This window comes from Lycorma delicatula, chromosome 1, assembly GCF_047948215.1.
Source record: "Lycorma delicatula isolate Av1 chromosome 1, ASM4794821v1, whole genome shotgun sequence".
Taxonomy (NCBI): Eukaryota; Metazoa; Arthropoda; class Insecta; order Hemiptera; family Fulgoridae; genus Lycorma; species Lycorma delicatula.
Window position 1 is genome coordinate 156,340,327 of NC_134455.1, and position 26,946 is coordinate 156,367,272.

Consider the following 26,946-nt stretch of genomic DNA (forward strand, 5'->3'; position numbering starts at 1 on the left):
TTTTTGCTAGTTTCAAGAATGTTAATTGCTGAATTTTGTAATTTTTTTTATGATGATTTCAAATATGTAAGTGGTTTCTTTCTGTTAAGCATAGTTTGTTTTTTTTTTTAATTACCATCTTTTGTTGTAAAAAAGAAAAATCATCAAGACAGTACTATAGCTATATTAAACATGCAATTTCTACATGCCTAATGTCAGCTTTTTTTTGGGGGATTTTCTGGTGTTTGCAATGGGTACACCATCAGTCTTGAGATTCCATCAGTAGTCAGCCAGCATGCTTGGGTTCCATTTTCCCTAGTAGCATGTTTCCATTGTGGATATATTCCTGGTGAAAGTGTTCTTCATGTTTGTTACTCACAGCTCCAAGGTTGGTGGGAAAAAATCCAAATGAGAATCTATGAAGTGGATCTTTAGTGACATTACATCATAGTGCTTTATAGTTTTTAAGAAATTCAGTTATTATTTTTTTTTTTTTTTTGTAATTAACTGCCTTATGATTTCCAAAGAAATTGCTTATAAACGTTTCAAAAGATTTCCAACCAGCAACCTAACAAGTCATTCAAAATATCTTCAAATTCAATATCATTCATTAGTTTCCTTATTTGTGGTCCAACAAATATACCTTATCTTATTTTATGTTAGCATCACTTATATCAGTGAACTTGTGTTTTAGAAAGTATAATCCAGTTCCATCATGATCCATGAATTTGCTTTAAAATTTTTTTTCATAAATCTAACTTAATGTGTACTGGCAAAAGGTAAAATTTTCACGTTTTATTAATGCTGGACTCACAATGTTGTCTCCTACAATCAATGTTTCTCTTTTTGGCCACTTTTTTTAACATAATGATTCTTTCTATCTTTGCTGTCCCACTAACACAAGAAGTAATAAAATTTTGTATGGACCCAAGTTGTAAACCAAATAAACTATCATTTTCAGATTTATACAAATATTTCTCACACTGAATCACATCCAACTCAAGCTTCATATTTTCATATGACTCCTTCATGTGTGCTGCACTAGCTAAAGGAATTGATGGGATATTATTTCCAACATGAAGAAGAGCTGCTTTCAAACTACGCTTTGTAAAGTCCATAAAGATGTCAACCACCATGATTGTGCATATGTCCCACAGCTTCTAGTAAAGAATCCACATCATTACAATAAATTATATCCACATACTGGAATAAGTAACATTCAAATCCACACTGCCTATCGTGCATTTATTTTAATATTATTATAAAAGATTCCATCCTTTCAGTTATGATGTGAAATTTCTGACTGATTCTTGAATAAATTTATATCACTAACAAGATCATTTAATTCTAACTGATTAATTGTGATTCAGTATCTGTATTTTCTAAAAGGTTTGGGTCTCTCCTTTGTTCATCATCCAATAAATCTGCACGATTTTTAACATCAACAGCTTCATCTTCATCTAATTCCCATGTTTTTGGTGGTACTGGAATTGGAAACTGTGGACTATGAGACACTGGTCTTATAGCAGAGAAAATATTAGATTATTTAATGCCTAATCTTAGCCGTTATCCCTGATATTTTCAAAAACAATAGTCTGCGAAGTGATCCTTTGGTTTTCTCCAAACCATTGGAATTGCAAATGTCATGTGACGAGATCCATTCAACCATCCTATTAACAGCATTACCCATGAACTGCAGAAATACAAGGAGCCCAGGACCAGTCCTGATCACCTGCATTACAACCAAAATATAATTCATATGATTTGTTTTTAAATCAATGGAGTTATATTTCTCCTCTGAGCTTTAATGTTACCTCACCACAAATGTAGCAGAAACTGTCTGGATAGTTACCGCAACTGTGTGCCACTACTATGAAAAAGATCACTGCAATATACTAATAAACATGTATTATAAAAGTTTAAATACTCTATACACACATTAATATATATATATTGATATATATTTTTATTATTGATATATTGATAATATATATATATATATATATATTGACTTTAAAGGGGAAAATAAAATCACATAAATGTTACAGTAATGAGAGCTTGCGCTTGATTAATGTAGAAATTTTTCTTAACTAGCATGATAATTTTGTCCAAAACAAAATTCATATACACTGTGCAATGTGTAAGATACCACGTGACTAATGAGTGACATAATTACATTTTGAAAAAATACATGAATCATATGTGTATCATTTTAATTACTGTGTTCATAATAATAATAATACTTATTTTTCAATTTAAAAAATTATTGTTTATTTAGCAACTTAAATGATGCAATGTACTGTATGTTCAATGTTCATGTACATGTACTTGCTGGAAAATAGTAATTACAAAAAAATGAGAACGATAGGAAAATTCTGACTTCATAATCAGAATCAGCACCAAAAAATACATAAGATTCAGCAAACCATGACCATGTAATAAAATCTTGTTGACCAGTCTAATTACAAAAAAAATTATAAATAGTTTTTTTATTTTAAATAATGTTTGTTTTGCTCTGTAAAATTGATTCACTTACGGGAACGTTCTGAGATTTTTTTCTTTATAATAGTTTATCAAATCTCAAAATTCTGATATCAGATCCCATATCCTACTTGCATTTGCACTTTTTGCTTCAAAAAAGAAAATATATGTGCTAAACAATGTAACCTTGTCCACCGATATTTTTTTGAAATTGTATTAATAATCAGAGGTATTGTTTTCATTGTATCATAGACTTATTAGCATCTTCTCTTTTTGAATACCAAATAATATTACCTTCTCTTTAATTGTAAACTGTTTTCTTTGCTCAGTCTATGAAATACTAATAAATTCTAGCTAACAATTACATTTCTATTTTAAACATAAATAAATTCAACACTAAACAGCAAATAATTTTAATTAAAAAAAATATGGGAAAACGGAACCTCAAAAAATGCACATGGATAAGAGTGAAACCGAAAACAAATACAATAAATGAGACTCTAATAATAAAACAAAGACTGAATAATTTATATACATCAATATTACCAGATGGAAAAACTGAATCTGTGAAAAAATGCAATATTTCATTCAGTTTCAAAGTACAATCAGGTATCGCCAACTATAACAAATTTCTTATACTCTACTGAATTACAATTTAATTTAAGCATTTAGTATCTATTCTATCTATTGCCATTATGAATATAACATCAAACAGTATATTAAAAAAGAAATATAATTTAAGAGTTTTAGATGTATTTCAATTCTTAAAAACTTGTCTTAATTTTAAACTGTTACTTAAAAAAAAATCTTAAATGGAATATCTAATACAAAAGAGAAGAAAATGGGGTGGTAGGGGAATAGGAAAGAAAAAATTGCACATAATCACTTCTGTATCCAATCATACATTTCATAAAGGTTTTAATTTCATAAAACTAGATTCGAAATGTAGCAAATAAAACAGTTCAAAATTTATCGTTTCTACTTTTGTTACTTCAAATATATTTAAAGAAAAAGCTGAATAATCTATTCATTTTATCAGTACACATACTACCACAGTTGTGACATTTTATAAACAATAATGAAGACTATCGCATAAGACCAGATATCTATACTCCTAAAAGTAAATAGCATACAAAATAACATTATATAATGATTAGAATATATAGTTTACCCAACATGGCTATGAAATATGAGAACTGCATAAAAAATTATGCTTAGTGAATTTTACACATAGTAGCCCAACAAATAAAGCTATAAAAATTATTTCACTTAACTACTGAATTTGCATTATCAAAAATTTGTTAATCATCTTAGCCCACAGGTTAAACATTACAGTGATCATACTAAATGGTAACTGTTTAGTTCACTTTCCATAACGGGATGTTTTTTTCACATTAAACAATCCAGACTTACTTGCTGAGGCTGTAACTCAAGAATATATACTAAACAGTCAAATGATTAAAATGTAAATGTACAGCAATTATTAACATTATAACAAATTAAGAGGAAAATGTTAATATAAGAAAGACAAAAAGATTATATGATACTGAAAAGATTGATAAGGTAACAGCAGTAAAATTTTAACTTATTAATATGCAAACATTGCAATAAATTATGCAGAGAAATAATATCTAGGACTAACAATTAAAAATCCCGAATGTTATACAGTAACACAGAAAAGATTTAAAAAGAAAATCAACTTTTTACAAATTCTCAATGATCATCAAATGGTAACTAAAATAATAATAGATAAAAAGAGCTAACCTTTCCATAAACAGGATTAGCTGCAGCGAGAACAGAACAACGAGCATTTAGTCGAGCTTGCACACCAGCTTTAGCAATAGTAACACGACCCTGCTCCATGACTTCATGTATTGCTGTACGATCCATGTCAGACATTTTGTCAAATTCATCAATGCAAACAACACCTCTGTCAGCTAATACCATAGCTCCAGCTTCCAACCTAGTAACAAAATTCTTATTTGAATCACACAAACTTGATTTTAACAGTCATCTACATATGAAGTACAAGACCCATCTTCAGAGTCTCTGAAAATTATGTTCACTAAACAACCAGTATCTATGATAAAAATATTAAAGCTATCACTTATTAATTTCAACATCACCACTATATTTTAGTAGACTAGACGCTCACACTTAGTACTTTCAGGTCAATGAGGAAAGCAACAGAAAGCCACATATCAACCTATACCTTGCGTACTTAGTAATGCATGAGATGCATTGAGTGTGGGTTGCCACTCACCATCTCAGAAGTAGCTGACATGAATGAAAATAAACACCTGCTTTTAATGAAACTTACTGATTAAATTAATCTTGGCTCTAATTTGAACTTAATAATATTTAAAAAATATACTAAGACCATCAAACCCCTCTCAGAAAAGGATTTTTGCAATTTTCTTACTTGAAAGTAATTTTATTAAAAATAAAAAATAAATTAACGACAATTTAATATCCATAAAATTAAATCTTGTCTAACATAATTTTTCTTTTTAATAAAAAGAAAGAAAGAAAAAAGAATTTTTTTTCACATTTTTCAATTATTGTTATATTGTTTTTACACACACACACATATATTTTAAATTATATTAATATAAACTACTAAATACAGAATACAAGTAGGCTAGTACAGAATACTGAGATAAGATGTACGCGTATATCTTAATTTTATTATGAAAGTACTTCACAGGATCCTTATCCTAAGTTATGAATGAAATATTTAATTAACTGCTTATTAAAAATACTAAAATAAACAATCTACATGCTGTAATGTTTGTTATTGTACTGTAATATTATAATGAAAATTGTGTATTAATTTATTATATGTGCTATCTGTTCAGTTTTTATAAGACTGTCTCCCTTAAACACTATCTGATAGTATATCAAATGAAATTTTGTCTGTATTTCAATATGTAATATTTCTCTAATATATTTCATGTTTGGTCATCTTTATTAATTTCTAGATTTGTGTTAACATCAGAAATAGAATGTTTACTGTTTATTAGATGGTCTGCCACATTAGATAAACCTAATTTATTATTTTTGTAAGTTCTACAATAGTTAAAAAACACAAGGTCTCTTCATAAAATAACTGATCATTTTTAATTATGTGCCAACAGAGATATTTACTGACTTGCCATTGGCAGCATTGTATTCCACATAACCTTGCCTGTAACCAACTGTTCTTGAATTGTTGATATCCTGTTGATATTCTCGTGTTATTGTTATTTGAGCAACATGTTTAAGCATGAGTAGCAATTTTTGTAATGTGCAATTTTCAAGAGCAAACATTCAACGTAAAATTTTGCGTGAAACTGGGGAAGACTTTCACAGAAACATTTCAACTTTTGGAACAAGCTTACAGAGATGATGCTCTGGGTTGTAGGCAATGTTACAAATGGTTTTCATGTTTTAAAAATGGTTGTCAGTCAACTAAAGATGACCATCGACCAGGAAGGCCTTCGACTTCAACTGATGACACCCACTTTCAGAAAATCAATGATCTGGTGTGTGCAAATTGCCACTTGACTGTCACAGAACTTGCAGAAGAGGTAGCATCTCAATTGGATCATGCCATGACATTTGACTGAAAAAATTGAACATACATCTAATTGCAGCAAAGTTTATTCCTTGTTTGATGATTGTACAGCAGAAAGAACATCAAGTAGATGTCTATCGGCAACTTCTTGAACAAGCCAATGACAAAACATTCATGCAAAGAATCATACCAGGGGACAAAAGCTTGGTTTACGGCTATGACATCAAGACAAAAGTTCAATCATCACAATTAAAAAAATTGGCAAAAGATCTTCTACACCCCAGAAAGCACATCAGTCTCAATTCAATGTCAAAGTGATGCTTGCTCTGTTTTTTTTTTTATTTTAATGGAATTGTGCATTTTGAGTTCTTACCTCAAGGTGAAACAGTGAACCGTGCACACCATCAAGGCTTTTTAGAATGGTTATGTGAAAATATCCACAAAGAGGGACCAGAGTTATGGCAAGACAACTTATGGTTCCTTCATCACAACAATGCACTCTTTCACACTCAGCTTTGTCAATTCGTCAGTTTTGTGAAAAAAAATCAGATGACTGTCCTCTCTCAGCCTCTCTACTCACCAGACCCTGGCTCCTTGCGATTTTTTCTTATCTCTGAAATTAAAATCGGTGATGAAAGGATGCCGTTTTGAGACTATTGATGACATTAAAGCAAATTTGTCACAGACCTTAAAGGCCACTTCAAATTAAGTTATCCAGGACTGGTTTGTGAAGTTGAAACACTGCTGGGTGTTGAATTAAGTGTGTGAATAGGGAAGGGGAATACTTTGAAAGGGAAAAGAACCAATAATCTGTAAAATTAATAAAGATTAAAAAAAATAAAGTTCAGTTTAAGTAATATCATATCCATTTTCAACTTGTATATGTTTTATGTTTATTTCATTATTTAACTTTCTGTTATGTGTGTATTTGACTGCTCTATTAATCATATCTGTATATGTATTAATTTTATGAGACCGAGGATGATTTGATTTTTTATAAATTGTTATATTATTAGATGCAGGTTTTCTACATAATGTCACAATTTGGTTGTCCTTGTTTATTTTGATATTGACATCTAAATAACTTAACACTTTATTATTATCTATTTAAATGTGAATTTAAAATTTTCATTACAGGAAATTAATCTGTTTAATGTTAGATGTTCATTGTTCAAAACGGGGTTAATGAGAATATCATCAACATACCATGTCTGGATATTATATGCAAGAAAATACCTTACCTAAGTTTTGACATACTCATGCACTCAGTAGCACTCATGTAATAAATTAATATGCAGTTTTCATTATACGTATTACAGTAATAGAAAAAACATTAAACCGCGTACAATGTTTATTTTATTACTTTTTAATATGCAATTTAATTAGATATTTCAATCATAAGTAAGGATATGAGAGTACTTTCATGATAAAATTAAGGTAAGATATGTCTTACCTCAATATTCTGTACTAGATTGTTTATATTAATAGAATTAAAAATATAATTTAAGAGTACAGAGAATATGAACCTTAAAAAGCATAATTTAAATTTAAAAAAAAGTGTATATATATATATATATATAAATAATAAGCTGACAATTTGTTAGAATGCAAATATAGTATTTAAATTAACAATTAATAAAATCCACCTTACCAGCACATTGATATGTTTGGCTTACTTGAAAGCCATCATCAGGAGTTAAAATTAATGTATTAAAGTCAAAGTTTAAAAATCGTAGTTAAAATTTAAAAACAGTCATGACTTTTTAGTATATACCCTAGTAGGATCATGACTGTTTTTAAATTTTTCCTATGATTTTTTAAACGTTGACTTTAATGGATTAATTTTAACTCCTGATGATGGTTTCCAAGTAAGCCGAAAGATCTAAAGAATATTTCAACGTGGTGCTGGTAAGGTGGATTATATTAAATTTTAATTTATTTATTTAACATATCAGTGGTACCATATTTGAGAAATTAAATATAGTATTACTGATTGCAAAATAATTTAGATTTTGGAAGTTTGTAATAATAATAGAAACATTAATACACTCAAGAAATATTGCATTTATACATATAAAATTATGAACCACCAGATCACATTCAGATGGTTTAATTATAGAAACAAAATAAAAATACAATCTAATGACTGGCAATAATGATGAGAGCAAAGGAAAATGTGAAATATTGCATCATTCCAGTACTGGACAGCAGAATTTGCATATTCATAATAAATTTCAAAACTTTTAAAACAGAAATCAATTTTGACAAATTATAAAAGATATATATTTCAATGTAATTTCAATACAAAGTGTACAATTCAATACTAAGTGAAAATGCGGGATCAAATGAAAACTATTATTAGAAATTAATATGTTAAGTTTAACTTATCTAATTTCTGTGGTTTGATGGTTTTTATTTCATACAATATTAAAGATATACATATAATATAATTTTACTAAAATTTATCTTTTTACAATTCACATTATTCTTCTATATTACACTTTATAATACAATACATTCAATAAATTTAAACAAATAATACCTCAAATTATATTTAATTCCTAAATACACAACAGTAAATTGAACAAATTCCAATACGATAAAGCCATGTTAAAAACAAGAGAATTTGCAGAGATTCTGAATAAACCAAGAAATTAAATAAGGATACTGCATGAAAAATTGTATGAACACCGAATTATAAAATACACACTAAAAATTACAAAAAAGTTTAAGACACTCATTTTTGATTATACAAGGAATTTAATTGAAATTAATATAGAGAAAATAAATATTAACTAAAAAATACTCATTAAATAAATATCATTATTTGATCAGAATTAAAAATTAAAATTTTAGTAATTATGATGAAGAATTTATTAAAAATGCAAGTAATTATGATGCATAATTTATTAATTAGAAACAATATAATAATAGTAATAACAATTCACATAAAAATAATTTTAAACAGCTTCAAGAAAGTTTGGGTAATAACATAATACATTTTTACACTTAACAAATGTCAATTTTAATGATAATAGAAAATTAATCATTACTAATGTATTTAAACTGAACGTAAATGATACTAATCAAGTTAACATTCTTAAGAACATCATCATAGATCTAAAATAAATTCAGACAGAATGAATCCTACATATAAAGGGCAATTATGTAATATCAGATACAATATCCAAAAAATTAAAAATTCAAAATCTACTAATAGACCATTCATCAATAAACAAATAATTTACCAATTAAGAGACAACTTAAATCCAATCTTTTAATAGTAAAATCAGATAACACAAATATATCAACTATCACATCAGTTGAAAAATATAACTTAATGAACCAACTAACAAATTTCTAAAACTGGCAAAACGATTAATAGAAAAACTCAGATCAATTTTTTAGTTATAATAATAATTATTTAAAATATCATTCTAGATTTTATCCTTTTGAACCGATTACCCTAAGTTAACTACCAAATATTCATAAATTAACCATCCCAATGTGACCTTGAATCAATTGTACATCTGCTTCCTGTTATATCCAAAATAATAGATAAAATTCTAAGGAAAAAATAAATCTACCTAATACAGTTAATCCTTTGCAGGTGGCGATGTTTTATAGCTGTGGGTGGAAGACATTTTAAAAAAAAGTTCATATAAAAACTATTTAAAGTAACTTACAACAAGCATTCATGCATAAAAACAATATATAACTTGTGTTTTTGCTGAATTCTGCCACTAATCTGGTTAAGCAACACTGTTTAATTATCTTGCAAGACAAAGCTTATGTGAAAACAGCCGTCCCATTGAGCGCACTAGAATTTGGAAACTATAGGTGATGATTTTGGTTACGTTACATTGAGTTCTTTTCATGTAAAAGACACTGAATAATAACAATGATGGTAAAATAATGACAATAGCAATTTTGAAGAAGTAGTGCACCTAGGCAGGGAATAATATAATATGGTTTTATTATTATAACAATAATATAAATATTTTTAATCATTTCCTTCTGAATTTTTGTCTCAAAAACCTTTTTGGAATTCAATCGAAGCAAGCCAAAAATGAAATTTTGGAAGGAACAGTTTGTAAACAAATTACTTAAAAAAGAGCGAAAAACACGGAAAAAGTAATGCATGCGTCTTGTTACATACACACGGCCAAAATGGTTCCCAATCATGTTGTATCAGGAATTCATTCCCACCTCAAAATGATTTTAAAAAAAACATCTCCTGGAATTTGTATGTAACTACATGAAGACAAATAGCTGATCAGATTCAGAGACTCATATATGGGTTTCCAACCTCCAGCACAAGTATAGGTAGCCCGTATATGGGTTTCTGTCTGCAAAGGGTTAGTATAAAAAAAAAATGGTTATGAATTAGTAAATAAATTAAAATGTTTAAGCGTAATTACAGACACTAGGATTGTTATGGCAATCCTAGGATTTAGTTATGACATAAATAGCATGTATCCTAGTGTACCTATAGAACGTATCATAGTAATAATAAAAAATAAATTAAGACGTAACTAAGTAAATCCAAAATTTATTAAAGGTATCATCACTATTATAAGAAATAAATGTCAACAAAACTATTTTGAATTTAATTAGGAATATCATACACAAAGAAAAAACTTACTTATAGATTTCCACTACCAGCAATTATGTCAAAAAATATGCACTTGTACACATAAAGTTTTAATACGGACATGGTATATTGAGGATATTTTCATTATATGTAATCCAATAATATTAAAAAAATTAAATTCCCATAATGAAAATTTAAAAAAACACATTTGAAACAAATAATAGAATGTTAAATTATTTAGATGTCAATATTGAAATAAATGAAGATAACCAAATTGAAATACCAGTATATAGAAAGCCTACATCTAATAACATAACAGTTATTTTTTTTGTCTTCACTCATTTGACTGGTTTAATGCAGCTCTCCAAGATTAGCTATCTAGTGCTAGTCATTTCATTTCGGTATACCCCCCCCCTACACACCACATCACTAACAATTTGTTTTGCATATTCCAAACGTTGCCTGCATACACAATTTTTTTCTTCTACCTGACCTTCTAATATAAAAGTGACGATTCCAGGATGCCTTAATATGTGGCCTATAAGTCTGTCTCTTCTTTTAACTATATTTTTCCAAATGCTTCTTTCTTCATCGATTTGCCGCAACACCTCTTCATTCATCACTTTATTTTTAACAATCTCCTATAACACCACATTTCAAAAGCTTCTACACAATCCTGACAGAAAGGTCGTTTCGCTGTGCTATTCGGCATTTTATGTCACTCCTGCTTTGTCCATCTTTAGTAATTCCACTTCCCAAACAACAAAATTCTTCTACCTCCATAATCTTTTCTCATCCTATTTCACATTCAGTGGTACATCTTTGTTATTTCTACTACATTTCATTATTTTCGTTTCTGTTCTTGTATATTTTCATGCGGTATTTTCTTGCGTATGACTTCATCCATGCCATTCATTGTTTCTTCTAAATCCTTTTTACTCTCAGCTAGAATTACTATATCATCAGCAAATCATAGCATCTTTATCTTTTCACCTTGTACTGTTACTGTGGATCTAAACAGTTCTTTAATATCATTAACTGCTAGTTCTATGTAAAGATTAAAAAGTAACGGGGATAGAGAACATCCTTATCGGACTCCCTTTCTTATTTCTTCAATTATTACTGTTGCTGTTTGGTTCCTGTAAATGTTAGCAATCATTCTTCTACCTCTGTATTTGAACCCTAATATATTTAAAATGCTGAACATTTTATTCCAGTCTATGTTATCGAATGCCTTTTCTAGGTCTATAAATGTCAAGAATGTTGGTTTTTTTTCTTTAATCTTCCTTCTAATACTAATCTGAGGCCAAAAATTATTTCCCTTGTCCCTATACTTTTTCTGAAACCAAATTGGTCTTCTCCTAACATTTCTTCCACTCTCCTCTTAATTCTTCTGTACAAAATTCTAGTTAAGATTTTTGATGCATAATTTAAGCTAATTGTTCTGTATTCTTCACATTTATCTGCTCCTGCTTTCTTTGGTATCATGACTATAACACTCTTTTTGAAGTCTGACAGAACTTCCCCTTTTTCACAAATATTACACACCAGTTTGTATAATCTATCAATCGCTTCCTCACCTGCACTGCGCAATAATTCTACAGATATTCCATCTATTCCAGGAGCCTTCCTGCCATTCAAATCTTTTAATGCTCTCTTAAAATCACATCTCAGTATTTTTTCTCCACTTTCATCCTCTTCGACTTCCTTTTCTTCCTCTATAACAGCATTTTCTAATTCATTTCCTCTGCATAACTTTTCAATATATTCCACCCATTATTAGATTTTAATTTATGTACCCCAAAATTTTCCTTAACTTTCCTGTATGGTCCATCTATTTTACCAATGTTCATTTCTCTTTCCACTTCTGAACACTTTTCTTATATCCACTCTTCTTTCGCTAGTTTTCACTTCCTGTTTATAGGTTTTTATTATTTCTTAATTGTCTATAGTTCCTTTTACTTTGTTCATCACTAGCATTTTTATGTTTTCTATGTTCATCCATCAATGGTAATATATCGTCTGAAATCCAAGGTATTCTACCAGTTCTCTTTGTTCCACCTAAGTTCGCTTCTGCTGATTTAAGAATTTCCGTTTTAACATTCTCCCATTCTTCTCCTACATTTTCTACTTTATCTTTTTTACTCAGATCTCTTGTGTTGTCCTCCTCAAAAATCTCCTTTACCTCCTCTTCATCAAGCTTCTCTAAATTCCACCGATTTATGTGACATCTTTTCTTCAGGTTTTTAAACCCCAATCTACATTTCATTATCACTAAATTATGATTGCTATCAATATCTGCTCCAGGGTAAGTTTTGCAGTAGACGAGTTGATTTCTAAATCTTTGCTTAACCATGATATAATCTATCTGATACCTTGCCGTATCGCCTGGGTTTTTCCATGTCTCTTCTATTATGATTCTTAAACTGGGTATTGGCAATTACTAAATTGTACTTCGTGCAAAACTCTATAAGTCGGTTCTCTCTTTCATTCCTTTTGCCCAGCCCGTATTCACCCACTATATTTCCTTCTTTACCTTTTCCAATGCTTGCATTCCAATCTATTCCAACTATTATTCCATATCCAACTATTATCAAATTTTCATCTCCTTTTATGTGTTTAATTGCTTCATCAATTTCTTCGTACACACATTCTACCTCATCATCATCATGGCACTTGTAAGCATATAGACATTAACAATCGTTGTCGGTTTAGGTTTTGATTTTATCCTTATTATAATGATTCTATCGCTATGCATTTTGAAATACATTACTCTCTTCCCTATCTTCTTGTTCATTACGAAACCTACTCCTGCCATCCCATTATTTGAAGCTGAGTTAATTATTCTATAATCACCTGATAAAAGTCATTTTCCTCTTCCCACCGAACCTCGCTAATTCCTACTACATCTACATTTACCCTATCCATTTCTCTCTTTAAATTTTCAAACCTACCAACCTTTTTTAGACTTCTAACATTCCACGCCCCGACTCGTAGAATGTTATTTTTTGATTTTCTGGTGACCCCTTCCTTAGTAGTCCCCACCCGGAGATCCGAACAGAAGACTAGTTTACCTCCAGAATATTTTACCAAGGAAGGCACCTCCATCATTGCTATATGAAAATGCAGACAGCTACATTTTCTTGGAAAAAAAGCAGCTGTAGTTTTCCATTGCTTTCAGCTGCGCAGTACTCAGAGGACTGAGTGATGTTGACATGGCCATTTAAGTCGTCCTGACCTACACCCTTAACAAATACTGAAAGAGCTGCTGCCCTCCTTCAGGAATCATACCTTAGTCTGGCTCTCAACAGATACCTCTCCGATGTGGTTGCACCTTCGGTCCAGCTACTCTCACTGAGCACTCAAGCTCCCTCACCAACGGCAAGGTCTCATGATTCATAGAGGGAGCAGTTCATAAAAAATCAAATCACCCTCCATCTCATAAAATTAACACATAAATGATTAATAGAGCAATCCAGACCACACATAAAAACAAGAAACATTAAGTTACAAAATAAGCATATAACAGTTGAAAATGAGGATGATACTACTACTACTCTAATTAATAATATTAAAAAAAAAATCAAACCATAACACACCAAAAAAAAACTTACTACCTTACAACCAACACACAAAAAAGTGAAAATGAATTAATAAAGTATTTATACACAATATTACCAAAAAATTACTAAAATTTAAACCAGCATACAAACCTAATAACCACAAAATAAAATATTTAAAAAACAAAAATAATAATAAAGTAAACAATCTGTGTGAAATTTATAAAATTAAATGTAATGACTGTGATGATATTTATATAGTAAAAACAAATAAATCAAGTTGATTATTTTAGTACTTTTAATTTTTAATAAATAGTTTAATTAAATTTTTCAATCATAACTTAGGATGTGGGATCCTACACAATAGTTTCATAATTTAATAAAGGCATGAAATGTCTTATCTCAATCATATGTACACTAGGTAGTTTATGTTAGTAGAATTTAATGTGTAATAGGTATATAGTGGTATGTATGTATGTATGTGTGTATGAATGTGTATATATATATAACTGTACTGCTAACATATCTATAACACTGGATCCTATCTATCTATAATTGATACATTACAATTATATTTGCATATCAAGAAGAATAAATAAAATATTATGTATGACTTAAGAAGTAAAACATAAAATAAGAAATAAAAGCTTCATTAATAGTAAATAATATCTTGTGGTATACCAAGTTCTCTTCATATCCAAAGTCACTTCCAGAACTAAGTTGGCCCTTTTGGTACTAACATCAAGATATAAGGATATTCATAGTTTTATCAGGAAATATCAACATTTGGTTATCAGGATATCTGTAGTACTGTCGAGTAATACCAACATCCTGTTATCTAGATGTTTCAATTTTTTTAGTCAATATGCTATCTATTGAGGAATTGGAAGAAAATTACTGCAGACAAAATGTTTGCATTTATTTTAATGCTACTGAGTATGGATGTAAATAGAAAACCTACACTGTCCTATTACTGGAATACAAAGTCTACTAAGAGCACGCCAAGGTTCAGACAAATGTTTAGCTTAAGTCAATTTCAGTTCATTTTAACATTTTTCCATATTACAGATACCAAAGACATCCCAAAACCTGGTGAACCAAAATACGATCCTTGTGCAAGAATTCAGCCATTAGTTGATCACTTCAATAGAACATCTAAACATTACTCCTAATAAATTTATTTCAATTGATGAACGCATGATCACACGAAAAACTCTCTCAGCTGCTTCAATATTTACTGGAAAAAACCAACAATGGGGAGTTAAGTTATGGTCAATTTACGACTCTCTTACTCACTGCTGCCTAAGTTTTTTGTGTATAAGGGAGCTTCTAAGGGAGAAGAAAAAACATTATAAAAGCAAATGGGTTACGGTTTTAGGTTGTAACAAAATTATTAGATAAGTGTGGATTGTTCAGGAAAGTTTTTCATTTATTTATTGACAATTTTTTTCCATTCTATTCCTTTGGCTAAACATTTCTATGAAAATAGTACTTTTGTGATCAGAACTCTAAATAGAAACAGAAAAGGAATCCCAAAATGCATGTTAGAAAAATGTAATATTGGCCAGAAAAAATACCTGTGAATGCTTGGATTTAGAGAAAAAAATCTCAGAAACACCAAGTGTTACTTTTGTCTTCTGATGCTAAGACAGGCACTGACCAAAGAACAAAATCATTTGAAACATAAAAACAAATAGCAAAAAAAAAAACAAACTATGATAAGAAATTACAATGAGTATATATGGAGGGGGGTAAATTGATGCATCAGATCAAATGTTCTATCACAATTTAAAAGAAAAATGTTTCACAAAGGCTTGGGAAAAAATCACTTTCAATATCATTGGTAGAATGATGTTGAATTGTTACATCCTATATAAAGAAAACACAGACAAACCCCTTAAAGATTAGATTTTATTTTTCAATTATTGAAGAATTGTCGCAAGATAGGCCGATAAGTAGAAGTGAACAAAATTCTCTAATTAGTACTGGCAGGGTTGTTGCAACGCCTAATATGTTAACAGATGGAGATGCCGGATAAAATATTAATTTTTTTTGGAAAAAACACTGTTATAGAGAGAAAAGAACTTTCAGTTTGCAGTGCAACTACCACCAAAGCTGGTAGAAAGAAAAAAATCAACCTTTCAATGTATAAAATGTAATGCAGGTGTGCATCCACTATATTTGCCACATCATACTTGGTAAATTTTTGTGTAGGTTTATACGAAATAATTTAGGCTAAGAATTGTTTTATGGTACTCAATTTTTTGTTATCTAATAACTTTGAAATATGTGTTTCCCCTGTAATGCTACACAAGTAAATGCAGCCTGTAATGCTAATACAGATAAAACACATTTGAAGAACTGAAAACTCAAAAACCTGGTTTTTTCAACGTTAACATATGACTTTTTTATTCTTCATCAGATTTCCTTAAAATTTTGTGATTGTATATAGTTTTTTGAAATAAAATGTATTATGCCCAGCAATTTTTTTAAGTGCATTTCAACAAGTCAAATATATTTGGCGAGTCATTTCTTTATATTTTTATTTGCTTTTTTCTTTTGTTAATAAATTAATTATTATAACAGAATATTTATTTATGCAAAATGTAAAAAAAAAAATCAAATTTTGCTAAAAATATTGGTTTTTAGAGGAAAAAAATGTAAAATAGTGACTAACAGCCAAAATCGGGTCTGGTATTTCTCAGTAGCCCAATCACAAAATTCGCTGGTGATTTTTTGGATTTTTTTTCACTCTGGTACCAAAAGGGTTAAATGACTTCTGTATTAATGAAATTTCAAAACTTTTCTTTCTCTTTTATCTAAACTATTCAGTTTTTCTTTTAGTATTTTTACCTTTTATTTATTTTATACATTTAATGCAGACATTTTAACTTACTTCACATTCTTCAATTTCTTGGAGGCTACTCCCTGAAATGTTTGTAGCGCCATCAGGTTTTCTCAGAAATAAGTTTTAAACTTTTCTTTATTTTTTGCCAATTTATTTATACTGTTATCTGCAAGTTATCTTATATGAATTGTAGCATTATATGATTCCTTAATGATAGATTCTGCAATGCTAAATATACCAAGCCTGACCAGGATTTGAATTCCAAATATTTAGGATAAAAGTTAGAGAGACTACCCCATCATGTCAATAAATTATTTTTCAAAGAATTCTATTTTCATGTTAAATTTCAGATTTACGACTGCATTAATGATGTTCAAATTTATATCATTTTTGTTAATATTTTTACGATTACTTAACTAAATTATACAATTCTTTCTCTCTTTTTTATAACTGCTTTGAATTTAATTACAATGCAATAATGGTATTATCAAAAAAGCTTAGAAAGCTGTCAACACACAGAATGGGATGGATTACCAGAGGGCTTCTGGCTTCCTATGAAGATTATTGTGGTATACTACCCCTTCACTGCAATATTAGAAACATCAACACTATTTCAGAAACCCAGGTGTGATTACTGGACACCTACATGGTTACGCTTTCTAAAGTTTTACATGTAATACGTATATTAGAAACACATCAAACATTTTTTTATTTGACACCCAATTTTATGAGTTGGATTTTGGTTTCTCAGTTAATAAAAGGTTTGGTATTACCATAATTTTTATTTCTTCCAATTAACTTTATATGAAATGTTGGTCCGTTTGTAGCTGTAAGAAGCAACCAAAGTACCCAATTATGAATATGTTCATGATTAATGTAAGAATGACCATGTCTCTCCTTACCGAATTATCCATCAACTTAATTTTTTCTTTCCCCTAAAATGCACTTCTTATATAAACAATAATATTTATGAACTTTCTAAAAGAGATTACTATGGCCTTTGTTGAAATGTCAGCTAAATTTTATCATAAACATTTGATAAAGCTGAATCTCTTGTTTTTAAGGAAAATCCTGGATGCAGATCCATGAGTAGCTACGTGTATACATTTATTTTTAATGATATATATTATTGAAAAGTAATGTATAATAATCACTATTTATGCTACCTTCTCTCTCCAGTCTCCTGATCAGTGGTAACAGCAGCAGTCAAACCCACACCACTGCTGCCTCTACCTGTAGTAGTAACTGCTCGTGGAGCAGTAAACAAGACATATCTCAATAACTGAGATTTAGCAACACTAGGATCACCAATTAATAAAACATTGATGTCTCTGAAATTCATAAAAAATAAATTATTATAAAGACTGAGAACAATACAGAAATAAACATTTAAAAGTAAAAGAGGAAGACTGCTTAATATTATAAGACCAAGTGTGAAGAAAAGGTTTTTAAATAATAAAACATTTACCAGGGCATAATGTTTAGGATCAGACTGTAAATTTTCTCCAAAATAGCAACTTTAACAAAAGCCAGATTGAGGCTCCACAAGGTGCACCTTAATATATTCAGAACAAATAGGAGAAATTTGTCCTGTGAACTGAATCTAAACTTCACAGCTTCATTTATCATCAAATCACACTTATCTAGATCACATCTAGAGTTGTACCTTGGGACCCAGTCCCACCAAAGGTGACCCCTTGATAAAAGGTCTTTTAAGGAATACTCCATGGCTGAACCAAGCAACATCAGAGTTCAGTGAAGGCAGGATTTGGACATGGTGGGCTGTCACTTAGAAGATAACATGCAACTGGAAGCAATGGAATGCACCAGCACTAAGTACATGAACAAGAAAAATAAAAAGTCCAAAATCAAACCAAAGCAAATCACACGCAATGTAAACTCGCTCATGCAGACTGGTAAACTAAAAATAATAACTGATCTAATGAGCCAACACAAAATTCTCATCATGGGTCTGTAGAAAATAAGAAACATTGACCAGGACACCATGGAATCTCAAGGATACAGGCTCTACAAAGGTATACCTGGGAAGAGAGTGATGAAAGATGTCCTGCATTTTAGAACAGGTATTTTAGTCAGCCTCAAAATAATAAGCTCCGTACAAGAATTCAAGTCACAAACACCAAAAATCTCAACACATCCTAAAAGCATATAATAAAATGTACACTATAATAAATATCCATGCACCCACTAATAATAAAAATAACTCTCCAAAAGGCCGTAAAGAAACAGAAAAGTTCTGGGATCTATTCAACATGACTATAAATAACATCCCAAAAACCATGTTAAACAATTAATCAGACTTCAATGTTTACTGCAAATAAAATTGGCATCAAATATCATTCAAAGACAGAGATTATGTCCCAAAAACCAACACGATTAAAAGAAGTCAACATAAATGATAATAAAATCAAAATTGTAACCCAATTCAAATACCTCGGAGAAATAACAAACAACCTAAATGAAAAAAACCTTGATCTAAACAAGAAATGAATTAGCTAATGCTCAAAAATTAACCTGGTACACTTACAATAAAAAATGCCTATCAATAAATGCAAAAACAAGACACTACAACACAGTTATAAAGTCAGAAGCCACTTATGCAGCAGAACTCTTCCACCTGAATGAACAATCAAAGACAGATGACTCCAGAAAATCAAAATAATTGGAAAAATGTGCATCAATAAAAAGTATCAGAAAGACGGAGAGCGGTGGATTGTGGCCAACAAAGTCATGTACAAAAAACTAGAACCCATCACCGATACCATGTGTAAAAGGAGACTAGGTTTCTTTGGACATATTATGAGGATGCAAGATGCATATGGATCAGAGAAATAATAAAGAATCTGAAGGAAATTGGCCTTACATAAGAAGACAAGAGAGATAAAATAAAATTAAACAAGAAAATTAAGAACAAAATCACACATTTCACACTAACAGGAAAAACTCACAACACGAACAATTTCAACATTAGAAAGGACACAAAGATCGGAACATATGAAAAAGTACTCGAAAGACCGCAAGGTTCAAACAGTCCTATCTAAAAGATTTGGATATGGACTGATGAAAGTAATCCTATGCGGTCATAAAAGACAATAATAGTAATAATAATAATTTAAAAAAAAACATTTACCCTCTTAGTCTAGTACCATTAGATAATATTTTTTCTACTCCTCCAAGTAGTAAGCAAAGAATAGCTTTCTTAATGAATTCATGACCATGAATTGAAGGAGCAAGTGATTTTGCCAAATGATCAAAAATATCTGATTTCTTAGCCAATTTTCTACATTTTTTAATATCTTCTCTTGTTATATGAAGATTTGCTTCTTTACTAAGAAGTGAAACATTATTTGCAATCAATATAGTCCTAAAAAAAAGAAATGTGCATAAGTAAAAGAAAAAACAAAAAGTAACTATTCTAGATTTAAGATGATTATAAACATTTCAAATTTCAAAATTTATAATTAAAATTTCAGATGAAACTTTGAAAAACTTGCAGCACACTGGATGCCACTTTCTGTTACTTTAGTAACAGTTTAATCGTTTTTCAGGTGGTAAATGTTAATGTAAATTTAATGGATTTGGTTATATGGTAAAATCTACTTACTTTTACAAAATTATTTCTATCCCAAAAAGAAAAAGTCTGTTATTGTTAAATTCATCCATTAAAAAAGAAAAGAAACAAATATAATTTGTCACAGACTAAAATAGTAAACAAAATGCTCATTCATATTATTTGACATGTTTTTTCCTTTAATGAAAAATTTTTTTTTTAAAAAACCACTTATACCTGGTTTCTTACTGCTCTAACATTAGAATATACTACCTAATTTATATTCTTTCACTTGTCCCTCAAGAACTAGTCTAGTGAATAAAATTGTTTTATATAAATGGCGCAGCACTAATTTGAAAACTTCAAGAATGTTAAAAAAAATTTCTCTAAAATTAATGCAATATGTTTTTTCTTTTTATTAAGTAATATTTTTTAATTAAACTTACCTGAAAGTACCAGTAGTAAAGCTACCTTGTTTTGCAGGGAGACATCGATAATTACCAACTATTTGCACTCTATCACCTGGCTTACATAAGTCAACTAAATCATTATCTACAACAACATCAACAGACCTTGGCAACTGTCCTACATATAAAATAATTGATCGCAATTAGTAAAAGTTAAAAAAAAATTTGTACAGTTGGTTCCTTAAAAAACAAAAGTATGAATTAAATTTAATAAGACGTTTTAAAATAAAATTCAAATAAAATTAAAAAATATATAAAATAAAATTGAAGTAAATAAAATACTCAAACATCGACATGCTAAATGTCAGACACAGTTCATATCCTGTGTACCATTCTGAACGCATTAGTAAAAGTTAAAAAAAAATTTGTACAGTTGGTTCCTTAAAATAAAAAAGTATGAATTAAATTTAATAAGACATGTTTTAAAATAAAATTAAAAAATATATAAAATAAAATTGAAGTACATAAAATACTCTAACATCGACATGCTAAATGTCAGACACAGTTCATATCTTGTGTACCATTCTGAACGCATATAAAATACATACAAAAAAAAAATTCATTTGTTACTATCATGTTTAAAACCACTAATCACAGACGGAAGTTTACTTCACACATAATATCAGACATTTTTTGACATAAGAGAACAATTTCATTACAGTTTGACAGAATTAATCATAAAAAATCATTTAGAGCAATTTAATTTAATTTGCCAACAAATTTTTCATTAGAATGAATATAGCTGGCCAACATTCTTCAACATGAACATTTGTTCATCCTTCTCAAAATGAATGGTACCACGTCTTACTTTAGTGTCACTTATAATATTTGGCCTATAAACCTCATATATTCGCCTGTAGATATCAGCCGCAGAATTGTTTTTACCGTCAAAAATCAGATTACTCCATATATTTCACACTTGGCAGGATCATGTATTGTACCACTCATTATAAATTAATGAACATAAACAACAAAATGACTAAACTACTGTTGCTAATAGCTGACAATTGATTGAGAAAACCAAGCTACATAAATGCCATCCGTTTACATTACACAAATAGGCAGAAAATTCAAAACTAACCTTCAAACATGTCATATACATAAAAGGCAAAATTAATTGGTACAAATGGTGGTATTTTTATCCTCAGGGACAAAGGATCACTTAGTTTTCTGTATCCATTGCACGACCTTTCCGAACAAGAGGATTAAATTGACGTGTAATTAATTAAGTGTAAATTGAAGTGGTTCAAACCCGATAAAATTATTGGTATTGTAAAAATTGGCCAAGTTTTTCAAATACTATAACCCATTAAAAATACATGAGATTTTAGTGAGACTAATTACATAATAATATTACATGTAATAGTATTATGTATAATTTATGGAATATTTTTAATTATGTGGATTTCCCTGCCTTATTTCTTTACTATTCCAATCAGCTTTTACTTTGGTTTGGGAAATGGGAATTTGCTACTATACTTTTTTTTTCTTGTCCATTTTATATCAATTGAACTTTTGGGTTGCTCCAGGGGCTCCATTATTTTGAGTATGGATATCTTCAAACCAATAGTTATCCAGTTGCTGTTGTCAAGTTGGTTATTTTTCTGACAAAACTAATTTTAGGAAATTAATATGATAAGGGTCTTAAATAAATTTATTTAATAATCATCTTTCTTTCACACATCAGTCTGATTAAAAAAAAAGAAAAAAGAAGTTATAATGACAAAGTTCAATTAGTTCTCTTCTCATTCCTGAATTTCTACAAAAGATCTGTCAAAGAAAATTCACTTTAATGAATAGATTTTTGTTGAGGTTTTCATTAACATGAAGTTCAGCTCACTATAGAAATTGAAAGGCTTATATTTTCACATTTATGTACAAATATTTTATCACAGTACAAGCAAAATGAGTTATACTTTAAAAATATTAATAATTTTAAATTATATTTTACAATACAAAATGTATATAAATGAGCTTTTTTTTGTTACAGAATATATTTCCTTTCCTGTACTCTACATTTACTTTGAACATAACTAAAAATTATAATCAATAAACTGAATACAGAAGCCCTCAAAGACAATAAACATTTAAATAATTTAATTAGGACTAGATAGGTTTAAGGAGTATTAACTACAAAAATAAATACAACTGTCAAAATTAAAAATTTTCACTTATTAAAAATTTAACACTACAAAAAAAGTAAATAAACAAATTACCTGCGGGTGCTCGCTCAGGCATTTCTTGAATAGTCAATGTTTGGTGATCCTTATACGAAGATAAGCCATATTCAGTTTCTAATGGATTTCCATCATCATCCTAAAACAGTAAATAAAGTAAAACAAAAATATTCTCACGAAAGTATAACTCGTCAATATGCAGTATATTGGAAATACTTCCAATATTTCCTTATAAAGAGTAAATTAAGTTAAATACAGAGTCCACTAAATACAGACCAGACAGTGTAAAAAGATAAGTATTGTGAACAAACTCATTGTTATGAGACAATAAAACATCAAAAAAAATTTAAACAGTTTATTAACATTAAAATATTTCAAAAATGATGTTATACATTGAAAATCAAGGCAATTCAGATGTTTTTTTTTCTTTTCTGACATAGTTATGTTGAAAATAGAATTTTCAACTCAACTTTAATCAAGAGTATTGATTTGATAATTAGTTGCATTTAATATTGAGTACTTCAACTTAATCAAAATAATCACAAATTTTAACAGTTTCTTTATTAAGTCTTTGATATAATGAACAGATGCAGCAAACGTAACTCCCACATTTTGAAGGTTTATTTAAAAAAAACCTAAATGAGTTACAAAAAAATCTTTTCATTATGATAAAATACATATAATGCTGTTTTTTAACTTTTTACCATTTTTGCAAACGTCTCTGAAATGCCAACCATCATTTGCGATACATTGTCAAAGCCTTTCTTGGGAGTTATTCAATACTCTCCAGTATATCTTGAGAGGAATGGTGGTGATTTCTGGTCATATTGCATCCTTTAAATGAACTTTGAGGACAATCTCCAAACACTTTTTTTTAAATATCCCCATGGAAAGAAATCACAACCGGTCAAATCTGGTGACTGTGCAGGCCACAATAATCCCCTTGTAAAGAGATTAGATGACCAGGAAACATATCTCTGAAAACTGTGAGCAAATATCAAGAAATGTGAGCTATGGTTCTGACCTGTTGGAATCAAACATCTTGAATTTCCATGTTCATCTAATTCAGCCCAAAGAAGGCTCTGTAGAATCTCTACATATCAATCTGAGCTCAGAGTAACTGCAACACTGTTGTCTACAAAAAAAAAGAAAAAATTTGGGTCCTATACATTTATGTTATATTGTACACCAAACAGTAACCAAAGTACTGTGCAGCGATTTTTGGTGAAGTTTGTGAGGGTTTGTTTTGATCCAGTAACAAAGATTTTGTTTATTTACACTGACAGGGAAATAAAAATGTGTTTCGTTGCTAAACATCACAATAGCTGCAGATGCCAAAATTCATTACACGAACTTTTACAACAATGCAGTCCCTCTCACTTAATTCTTGTGTGGCTACCATTTTATAGGGGTGCATTTTAAGTTCTCTGTGGAGAATTCTTCATACACTTTGATCAGGAATCCCAAATGCAAATTATGTTGACATATGGAACCTGGGGGGGGCGACCGGAACGTCACTAGGCAGGTGTCTTCCCCTACAGGGTTGGGATGACCAATGGAACCTGTTGAATATTTCTCGACCAAAGCATATACAAAAGGCTCACTGAGTTGCAGTCGCAAGTTCATTGTTTTTGATAAACATTTCAACAAAACCATGTTCTCCCATCCAAACCATGGTAGCAACTAAAAATAGCAGGACTGCCATTAACTAGGGAGACTCTGCCTATCTAAGTATCCCCACCAAATACGGCACAGTGACATTTTCAAATGTGGGAGGTAATTCTGCCACACCTTATATTATTTCAATTTTTCATTGCTTTTTAGGATGATCATATTTCTGTTGGTAAATTAACATTTTTTGTTATAATTGAATATTTCCACTTATAGTCACAGCTCCACATATGAACCAATTGTAAATAATTGGCAAAAATGAAGAAAACATATAAAATAAAAATTGGGAGCAAAAATAACAAAAAAAAATTTAAAGATTACTATAAACACTAAAACCACAAAAAAAAAGCAGGCATATTCAATTTTTTATGGAACAATCAAATTTTCTATGATACAACAAAAATATAAAAGAAAAGCTTACAAATCTATTAAATTTTTAATAAGAGAATTAATTGAATAAGTACAAATCATGAATGATCAGCAATTCTGCAAAGAACCTGATTGAAGGTATAATTAATTATACCTATGTTACAAGTGCTATATTTTTGATAAGTGGAGTTTTATTAACAGCTCTGCCCTCACAAATGTCAGTCTGTGGAACTGAAAATACTGTCACTGAAATATACTTGTAGTTTTATATTTTAATACATACATGTACCCATACTCACTTTTGTAGGGTAGACTGCACTTGTGGGAAATGCTTCTAAAGAAGTTAAATCTGTATAATGGCGCTCCATAATTTTCTTCGTCACAGGACAATAGTGTACACTTCGAACAACTTTCGGTCTTATCAGAGAGCCTTAGAGAGAAAATAAACAATTTCTAACAAATATTAAATAAAATAATTACTTTAAAATATATATATATATATAAAACACAATATAATTTGTTTGCAAGCATTCAAGATTTACTTAACATGTTGCCTTACAAACTAACACTACCTTTCTTTTTAACAAGCAATCTCGTATAAGTATTTTATAAATTTGAACAAAAGGGGAAAATAACAGAAAAAATAATAATGTACGGCTGAGTTCATAGTTATACGTGTGACATGTCTACTAGCCTTAATAATACATGTTTTCAGCAATGAAAATAGGGTACTTTATTATACAGGAAAAGTAGCAAAAATAGTTATGGAATTTTACTGGAATGCCAATAAATAATTTTCTCGACATTTAAAATGTGAATTTTTATTCCGGGCATTAACAACTGATTATTTAGACAATGAGAAAAGTAATAAACAATAAATATCTCATGAAAACATTATTTGCACTCAACAGTATTATGAATCTAAAAATAACCACCAAAATACAGTTAAAGAATGCAAAGGTTATAAAATTACCTTCTGTGGTTAAATTAACCATCATAAAAAAAAATCATGTTAATTTTTCTAATTATTTGGAGAGATCAGTCTCATTAGCACTCATTTGGTTGACCATTCATTAATCACTTTATAACAGATATAAAACAATTAACAAAAATTTCTCCTTATGCAAAAATATGCTAAACTTAACTAATCCTTGCCACTAAAAAATCTTTAAAGATATGTCTAAATCTCTTTGTAGATTTATTAAGCAAAATCTAAGGAAGATGGTTGGTTTCTAACCAGTTACTGTCTGCTAAGCAATTATTTAAAAATGATCATTACTGAGTAAACACAAAACACAGAATATGCCACCAACATTAATTGGCTTTCATGTCTGAAATATCAGGGTTCCCACTAAATTTTAACATCTACTTTTCCTGACTTTCACGGACCAATTTAGTAAAGGTTTCCTGACTCTCATAATCTATGCTATTGCCATTTACTCCGCAAAATATATAGATATTATTTTTTTGCAGCCTCCACCATCCCCATAGCAATTCACCTCACAAATTTTTTTTAATTTATTACATTCATTTTTAAAGTTTATTTTTTAATGAATTTTTTACAATATACATTTAAAATTACACTATTTTTTTTTTATAATTGTTTCAGTAGATCTAATTGTAAAGTACAAAAAAAAACAACAGTATTTAACATTTCTTGTATGAAAATGAAC

At 29.5% G+C, this 26,946-nt stretch overlaps 1 protein-coding gene across 1 annotated transcript in view; it reads right to left on the minus strand.

Annotated features, from left to right (window-relative positions):
- Window positions 1-26,946, minus strand: part of Mcm3 (minichromosome maintenance 3) — a 58,381-nt gene that overhangs the window by 21,464 nt on the left and 9,971 nt on the right. The window contains exons 4-9 of the mRNA XM_075365485.1: window positions 25,573-25,703; window positions 23,273-23,372; window positions 21,036-21,174; window positions 20,170-20,403; window positions 18,185-18,349; window positions 4,225-4,423 (exon numbers count right to left, since the gene is read on the minus strand). Coding sequence (XP_075221600.1) covers window positions 4,225-4,423; window positions 18,185-18,349; window positions 20,170-20,403; window positions 21,036-21,174; window positions 23,273-23,372; window positions 25,573-25,703 — 968 coding nt within the window. The remainder of the gene's footprint in view (window positions 1-4,224; window positions 4,424-18,184; window positions 18,350-20,169; window positions 20,404-21,035; window positions 21,175-23,272; window positions 23,373-25,572; window positions 25,704-26,946) is intronic.